The following is a 9,338-nucleotide window of genomic DNA, read 5'->3' on the forward strand; positions in this document are numbered from 1 at the left end:
CGTCATGTCCCTGCCCATCCTAAAAAGGATCACGGTTTACTTCATTTGCAAAGGTGCAAACACCCGGGGGTGGGGTGGGTGGCGGGGTGCCATCCTTGGGTGGTGGGCTGGGTCCAGCAGGTGTCCAACCCATGACCTCTTAAAGCCTGTCCCATCCCATTAGGGTTGAATCTGACTCTCAGGGGTGGAACCGGGATCTCTGCTGGTGCGGCATGTCCCTCACGAACCCTGCCACCCAGAGACACAGGAAGGCTGGGCCCTGCTGAAGTAGACCAGAGGCAGGGGCCCTCCTGACAGTGGGGTTCAAAGCACAGAGATGTCTGGAGGCCTTTCTCCCAATACCTGAGAGAGAACAGACAGGTCAGCTTTCTTCCTGGCTGGGATACAGGGGAGGCAATTTTGTGAGGAAGGCACAGATCCTAACCATGAAACCCCGGGTAGAGAACATTCAGAATGTGCACGCTGAGCTGCCCAGCTGGGGTCATTGTCCAGAAGACTCAGGAGGCCACCACACGAGGGGCCTCTGGTGACACTGCTCACCTGCTCTGGGTCTTTGCAGTGGCCTATGTGGAAATACAGTAGTGCCCCTCTATCCACAGGGGAAACATCTAAGACCCCAGTGGGGGCCTGAAACCATGAGTAGTACCGAACCCTATGTATAATATGTTTTTTTTCCAAAATTTATAGGTTAACAATAATATCTTATTGACCTAAGAGCATGATTTCCCTTCTTTCCTCATTAAGACAAGAAGTTTTGCTTTTTCACATAAAAGAAGCACTTAACATCTTAACATTTTTTTTTTTTTTTTTTGGCATATCCACACAGCCAACATCACTACTCTTGTGCTTTAGGGCCACCACTGAATAAAATAAAGGCTACTTGAACATAAGCACCACATACCACAACAGTCGATCTGATAACTGAGATGGCTACTAAGTCATTAACGGGTGGGTAGCATATACAGCATGGATATGCTGGACAAAGGGGTGCTTCCCATCCTCAGTCCGACAGAGTGGAAAGGCACAAGATTTTTATCACATTACACAGAATGGCACACAAGTTAAAGCATATTAATTGCTTACATCTGGAATTTTCCATTTAATATTTTCAAACCTCAGTTGACCATACTTAACTGGAATCACAGAAATCAAAACTTCAGGTAAGGCGGGGACTATACTGTCCTTCCCTCTGGCTCACAGAAGCACGTAAGAACCTCACTAAAAGGCACCAGGGAAATTGAGACGTTGCTATTCCATTTTGACGGTAGCTACTTTTCTTTCACAGTTTTGATTGTGAGTTCCATCTTTCCCTGTGGGAGACAGAGGCAAAGAGTTAGAAACGCTAGAGTTAACAAATAGAATCAACAAATGGGACTTACTCAAACTAAAAAGTTTTTTCTCAGCAAAAGAAACAATAAGAGAGATAAATAGGGAGCCTACATCCTGGGAACAAATCTTTACTCCACACACTTCAGATAGAGCCCTAATAACCAGAATATACAAAGAACTCAAAAAATTAGACAATAAGATAACAAATAACCCAATCAATAAATGGGCCAAGGACCTGAACAGACACTTCTCAGAGGAGGACATACAATCAATCAACAAGTACATGAAAAAATGCTCACCATCGCTAGCAGTCAGAGAAATGCAAATCAAAACTACCCTAAGATACCATCTCACTCCAGTAAGACTGGCAGCCATTAGGAAGTCAAACAACAATAAGTGCTGGAGAGGATGCGGGGAAAAGGGCACTCTTGTTCATTGCTGGTGGGACTGCAAATTGGTGCAGCCAATTTGGAAAGCAGTTTGGAGATTTCTCGGAAAGCTGGGAATGGAACCACCATTTGACCCAGCTATTCCCCTTCTCGGTCTATTCCCTAAAGCCCTAACAAGAGCATGCTACAGGGACACTGCTACATCGATGTTCATAGCAGCTCAATTCACGATAGCAAGACTGTGGAACCAGCCTAGATGCCCTTCAATAGATGAATGGATAAAAAAAATGTGGCATTTATACACTATGGAGTATTACTCTGCATTAAAAAATGACAAAATTATAGAATTTGGAGGGAAATGGATGGCATTAGAGCAGATTATGCTAAGTGAAGCTAGTCAATCTTTAAAAAACAAATACCAAATGACTCCTTTGATATAAGGGGTGTAAACAAGGACAGGGTAGGGACGAAGAGCTTGAGAAGAATATTTACAGTAAACAGGGATGAGAGGTGGGAGGGAAAGGGAGTGAGAAGGGAAATTGCATGGAAATGGAAGGCGATCCTCAGGGTTATACAAAATGTCATATAAGAGGTAAGGAGGGGTAAGTCAAGAGAATACAAATGGAAGACATGATTTACAGTAGAAGGGGTAGAGAGAGAAAAGGGGAGGGGAGGGGAGGGGAGGGGAGGGGGGATAGTAGACAATAGGACAGACAGCAGAATACATCAGACACTAGAAAGGCAATATGTCAATCAATGGAAGGGTAACTGATGTGATACAGCAAGTTGTATACGGGGTAAAAGCGGGAGTTCATAATCCACTTGAATCAAACCGTGTAATATGATGTATTAAGAACTATGTAATGTTATGAACGACCAATAAAAAAAAAAATACTATATGTATATATGTGATTGCATGACCCATATAATTCTGCAGCATGTACACTCAGAAAAATGAAAAATTATATCCCCACTATGTATGATATATCAAAGAGCATAAATGCATTCTGCTGTCATGTACAACTAATTAAAATAAATTTTAAAAATTTAAAAAAAAAAAAAAAAAAAAAAAAAAAAAAGAAAGACAGAGTTGGGGGGAGATTGGGTGAGAGAATGAGAGGCAGAAACCGAAAAAAAACCAGAGTAATAGAAACTGGAAGCCAGAGACACAGCCTGCCTTTTACTAATTCAGGAAATATTTATTGAGAACCTATTATGTGCCTGACATGCACTGCCACCCACCCCCCACCCCCAAATTAAACACATTCCCCCAAACACAGGCTGTTTACATCATCTACCAAATCCCCATCTCGCTCTTAGGCAGAATTGGGAAGTTGCTATTTCTGCTAAGACCAGTAGGTGTCACCATGTCAGCAGAAAAGCTAAGGGTGCCTGCAATTTGGAAGCCACCTCCAGAAATTTGATTTCATCTAGTTATCTGAGTGCCATTATTGGTAGACACCAGGCAGAACACTGGAGGGTGCACAGAGTGAGATGCACATGGCCTCCATTGTCATTGTGCCTAACAGGTCCCAAGGAACAAAAAAGAGGGAGAAGGCAGCAAACACACTGTGTGGGTTCTTTGAACATGGTAGCCCTCAGAGGAACCATCTCCCACCTCCCCACATTACAGTGAGGGACTAGGCTCAGAGATAGGAGGTGATGGACCTGGGATCACACAGCAATTGGATTCCAGATCTCCTGATTCCTAGACCAGTGAGTGCTCTTTCCACCAAATATATTTTTGTTGTTGTTTCAATAGTTAGAGTTGCTTTTTCCAGCTTGTGAATCACAATTCCACCTTAGTTTAGCCATGAACTTCCCTGAAAAACGCCCTCTTTGGTGCCTGCATGAGTCTCCTTAGATGGTCAGTCTGCATCTCAGAGAGAAGGCAGTAGCCCCCTCGTCATGGGTCCTGTGGTGCTTGTACAGGCTCAGGCAGGCTGATTCTAAGCCTCTCTTCCCAGGAACATCATGTTGGTAGCTTGAAACTGGCTGCACTAGGAGTATTTATTCCATGGAAATTGGCAATAGCTATAAATCAGAGCTTAACTTTTAATTTTTCTCCCCGAGAGCAGCACACCACTAAATCAGTATCCCTACATTACAGATAATGAAACTGAGGCTCAAGGATACAAAGTAACCTGCCAAAGAGACCTAGCTTATAGGTGATGGACCTGGGACTCGGAGCAGGTACTTTGATGGTGGAGTGCTCAGGGATGATAGATTGAAAAGAACTTAGAGCCACTTGGACGTAGAAGCGTCTAGGTTGATCCCAGTCGGCTTACTCTGCTGTGTTCTGCTAAAGCAAAATAAAATACTTGAGGCTAAGCAATGCATGAAGAAATTTATTTCCTTACAGTTTTAGTAGCTGGAAAATCCAAGATGAAGGTGTTGGCATCAGGTGAGGGCCTTCCCATGGGAGAAGCACAAAGAGAGAGAAAGAGAAAGAAGGGGGGGGGGAGAACCAGACTCACCCTTTTTATAAAGAGCCCATTCCTGAGAGCAACTTTAAGAGGGCTCTGCCTCTTAAAGTCTCTCACCTCTTCATACGGTCACAAAAGCAATTAGGATTTCAGCACGAATTTGGGAGGCAGCAGGTATTTGAACTGGGGCACTGGTTTCTCAGGTGGGTACCAGAGTGGGTGTTGCCCTAGGCTGATGTCATTAATCAGATAGCAACACCAGAACAGGGACCAGTCTGGGTGAAGAGGGAATCGATTCAGTTTTGGATGGACTGGATTTGAAGCTTGCTGTTGGGAAGATGTTAAATTTGGAGCCCAGGAGAGAGGTCTAGGCGGAGTTTGCAATCTAAAACATGGAGTTTGGTTCTTGGCTAAGCCCAATGTAGATGATGTTAGAAGCATTTTCTGAAAGTATAAAAAGTGCAAGGTCCACCTTTCTCTCTCTCTCTCTATATTTTTTCTTATATGTGTCAACATTTGGGTATGGTGAGTAACTATGCACTCTTGTTTACATTTGTTCCCTGGTCCCAGTACACAGTGAACACTCAGGAAGTATATACTGAATAAATGTGACTCATTTTCACCCTGCAAATACTGATTCAGCTGCTGTTCAGGACCGTACATCAAAATTAAATACATTTGCTGGGCACAGCGGCACATGCTGTAATCCCAGCAGCTCAAAGTTCAAAGGCAGCCTCAGCTACTTAATGAGACCCTATCTCTAAATAAAATACAACAACAACAACAACAAAAAGGGTGGAGTGGGGTGGGGTTGTGGCTCAGTTGATAAGTGCCCCTGTGTTCAATTTCCCCCACCAAAAAAATTAAGTATATTTCTCACAGCTCAAAGAAAATCTAGAATTCTGGCATAGGCATATGGATTTGGAATCATAACACTCTTATAGCATTTTAATGCTCCATGTAGAACTAGGCATCCTGTCTGACAATGTCCTTGTTTTACTGGTCAGCCACTGAAGACCAGCTACGATGTCAAGACCATCCAGGGACGGAGACCACTGGGTCTTGGCAGCCAGTGAGCCTGGCTTGCCCTGCCATGGCTTGCCAGTTTTTCTCCCCTGCTCTGTGACTTGGCTTATCCCTGGGGTTAAAGAAAAGATTAAGTTCTGATTCTAGAAGGATGATGAACGAACGGACGAGCATCCACATCTCAGGAGGGTTAATTTGGAAAGATAAGTAGACGTCACTCCAGGTTACCAAACAAGAAGTAGCCATATGCAAATGAGCAGATTGTGGCTTTCCCCCTGGTTGGCCAAAGGGGTCTTGATGTCACAGTGCATAGGATCTCTGCACTCCAAATGATTGTGCCTCTAGGCGGAATAACTCCCTGATCTGGCTGGTCTTTGGGCTCCCTCTCTGTCCATCGGGGAAGCAAGGCAATGGATCCACTCTATCAGGCTGGGTCCATCCTCATGAAGGTGAATACCTTACAAGGGAAGAAGATGGTAGAGAGCGGCCTCCAGTCTGGAGACCTCTCCCTCTCCCAGTCATGGCCCTCCTGCCTCCCACCGCCGGCTGACTTGGAGATCCTGCAGCAGAAGGTGATCGGGATGCAACTGGAGCTGGAGGACTTTAAGAAGGAGGCGCTGAAGGCCATCCACTACCTGGAAGATTCCTTCTGTGAGATGAATAGCATCCTGGCGCAGCAAGGGGAGCAGGCGGCCCGCGTGAAGCAGCGGCTGAGGGAGGAGGAGGACCGGGGCATCGTGCGCAACAAGGTCCTCACCTTCCTGCTGCCTCGCGAGAAGCAGCTCCGGGAGCACTGCAAGTGGCTGGAGTACATGCTGCTGGGCAGGGGCCGGTACACGCTGGGTGCTCTCAGGAAGAGCCTGGTGGACTGAGCCGCCTGGGCCACAGCAAAGGTTGTCACATGGAAGATTTTTTTTTTTTTTTTTTTTTAAATGGAAGGACAAACCTAAGTCCTCACTCACTTTCTTCTTTCCCCCCCAATTCCCTTTGCTTTCCTTCTACCAAAATAATACCTTGCTGAGGGGTTAAAAAGACCTTGGTTTTCAGACGCCCCCGTGACTTGCACCTGGAACTGTTTTCTGTTGGTAATGGTGATCTCGCTTTGGATGTACAGCCTTTTTTCTTGTATATTCTTAAACTGATTGTGTTGAACAGATATTTACCTTTCTTGGAATGACTCAAAGCTCTCATGACTTGTTTCTTAATGTCTGGTCTCCCCAGAGGGGTCAGGTCCTGTGTCCAGGCCCTGAGATGTTCCCCAGCTTGCTCTGCGTCCTCGCCTGTTGGCTTTTCCTGTCTTCTTTCACTTTTCTCTGCCTTTGCCCACCTCTGCTGCCCTCCATTTAGCCTGCAGACTGGCCCATCAGATGGACAGAGCTCGTTAGGACCCTGATGGGCGGAACTCTCTGGGCTGTAGGGCGCTGATGAGGCGACACCCGTAAGAGGGCACTAGACAATAGTGATGCCCATTTCCACGTCTGACTCACGGAGCAGGAATTCTAACTTTGCCCAGATATTTATCAGCCAGTGCACATACCCTCCACACGACTCGCCTCCACCGGCCCTCGCAGGGCACAGCGTAACACCAAGGCAGGAAGTCAAGTTCTGTACCTCGGATCTCCATGCTGCTAAGCCAAAGGAGTGGGCTTCGAGTGCAGGTCACCTGTGCTCACTCATCGTCCTGCTCACCCCCTCTCTGACTTGGGAACCACATCAGTCTGGTCAAGGACCTGTCGTGGAGGAACGAGATTGTCACGTGGGTGACTGGGAGTTCATCATCTGTACCTGTGCCTTTAATTTCCAATTAGCCTTCTGTTTCCTTTCTGTCCTTTCTCTGGACACCCCCCCCCACCCCCAAATGCTGCCATGCAGCAGAATTGAGAGGCCTGGAAGCCAGCGCCTTAGCAGAGTTGGCCTCTGTCTCTCCAGCCCAGGACCTACAGCTCGTCCATGCCCTCTGGCCTTTGAACTCAGCCTCAGCCCCCTCCTCTTTCTTTCACAGACTTTCCAAATAAAATGAAAACATCTGGAACTTGGGTTCAACTTCACAAAAGGCCCCCGTGAGCCGTGGTTAATTTCAATATCCATCCATCAAGCAGCTACCCCAGAAGGGCTGCATCCCCTACTCTCAATTTAGGTCATTTCTACCACAGAGGGCTTAGCTGAAGTGATAGTAATGGTCGTACCAGCAATATTCACCTTGCTACTAATACCATGGCTTAGAGTCACCAAGAATATCATGTATTCCAGGCCCCACGCTTGACTCTTTGTTGGTACCTACTATTAAAAACTTTTAAGATTCTGAGGAAACTAAGGTTCAGAGAAGCTAAGTAAGTTGCCCAAGGTTACACGGTGGGTGGGGTTGGGATTTGAACCTAGTAATGTCTAGCTTTAGAGCCCCTGCTTTTCACTAATATGTAGTATTTTTTGGAAGTTGTCTCATAAATACATCTGGACAGATACACAGGACAAAATTGTTGAGCGAGCTCTCGGAGAAAGGATTGTTTGATGGAGGAGATACTCAAACCTCGTAGGGCATGTGTGTGTGTGTGTGTGTGTGTGCGTGTGTGTGTGTGTGATGTGTTTAATGTATCGGAGAAGGAGAACTTTGCTTTCTAATAAGAGGTTAAACAAATATCCACTGTCCATGCAGAGGTGAAGGATCTACTGTGGATTCATGTGGAAGACTTGAGGAACCCTCAGTTCAGCCCTCTGCAACTGCCCAAGAGTTAAGTTCCTGGGAACATGAGAAGAAGTCAAGGGATCCCCGTCCGTCAGACTACATTTGGAGTCATCTGTGTTTAGTTCTGATCCAACAGTTTAAGAGGGTCCTAGACAGCCGGGAGTGTGCGCAGAGGTTGGGAGAGACCAGGGAATCTGAGGGAAGGGGCAATGCTGGAAGACCTGGGGAGTGGGCAGGAGACATTTTGAGGGGAGATCCTTCCAAACACTGGAAGGACGGATTGTCTTTTGGGGTGTGATGGGGCTAATGTCATCCCTCTTTTTCCTGCTTGCTTAAGGAACCATTCAAGGGATAAACACAAGAGCCAGGCAAAATGGAGACAAAATATCACCTTTCTAGCTGAAAGAACTGCTTGAGATTGGGGTTTAGGGTCTGTCAGTCACACGGACCGGCAGAGACCTTGTCCTTGAATCTGACCTTGTCTCCAGGCACAGTGCAGGCAGTGGTGGACAGCTGCAGGCTTCTGTGGAAGTGTGGAGTCATCTGTCTGCAGAGGGACAGCTTGGGAGAGAGGAAGGAGTATGCAGGTGAGTGCAGATCTGACTCCAAACCCACCAATCAGAAGGTCCCTCCCCTTCCCTGGAGAGGAGTAGGTGGGGGCGGGGGGGGGGAAGGAGAGGCAGCGGCTTGAATGCAGGTCCCTCCATCATAAAAGAGGAAGAGGAAATAAGAGCTCACCCTCAGCCAAGAGAAAAAGGGTTAGGTGAGCTGATTCAACAGGGCAGCCCTAGTGACAAAGGACAGGTGCTTGCAGGAGGCAGACCTCAGCCCCATGTAAGAAACAAAAACGGCATTGGATGCCTATTACATCTAGGGGCCCCAGATGGGTTGCCTTAGCAGATCTGGGATGAGAACATCTTAGAAAACCTTACACATTTCAAAGACTCCTAGGTGATACCCTCTAAACCCTTGCAATATACTGCCTGATGGGAGTATCTTCGTTTCCCTGGGGCCTTGGTCTACACCAGATAGTTAATGCTAACAATGTGATTTATGGCGAGGTCCCTGGGTCATGCTATATCAGTTTGACCTCTGGAGGAGCTGCAGACTGAATAACTAAGGTCAGCCACGCAGGCACTCCATGCCTATGTGATAAAACACCTATAAAAACCCCGGACACCAGTACTCAGAGGAGCTGCTCTGGTTGACAATATTTAACACATTGCTGGGAAGTTAAGTGTCATCCATACAAACAGTGGGAGGGGGCAACCAGAAGCGGGCCTTGTCTCTCCTTGACTGTCCTATGTACCTTTTCTGACCTTAATCTGGGTCCTCCAGCTGTCGTAGACTGTAACCACCAGCACGACAGCTTTTCTTAGCTCTGCAACTTCTAGCAAGTCGTAGACCCTGCAGTTACTCTTGGGACCCACAACACAGAGTCAGATGCATTTGACCTGTGCTAAGGGGTTGTCCTCACAATAGCTA

General features: G+C 46.6%; 1 protein-coding gene across 1 annotated transcript; it reads left to right on the forward strand.

Annotated features, from left to right (window-relative positions):
* Positions 1–5,580: 5,580 nt before the first annotated feature.
* On the forward strand, positions 5,581–6,042 carry Ccdc182 (coiled-coil domain containing 182). Its single transcript, XM_026407308.1, has one exon. The coding sequence runs from the start codon at positions 5,581–5,583 to the stop codon at positions 6,040–6,042; it is 462 nt and encodes a 153-aa protein (XP_026263093.1).
* Positions 6,043–9,338: the final 3,296 nt, after the last annotated feature.

The sequence above is a fragment of the Urocitellus parryii genome, chromosome 7 (assembly GCF_045843805.1).
Source record: "Urocitellus parryii isolate mUroPar1 chromosome 7, mUroPar1.hap1, whole genome shotgun sequence".
Classification (NCBI taxonomy): domain Eukaryota; kingdom Metazoa; phylum Chordata; class Mammalia; order Rodentia; family Sciuridae; genus Urocitellus; species Urocitellus parryii.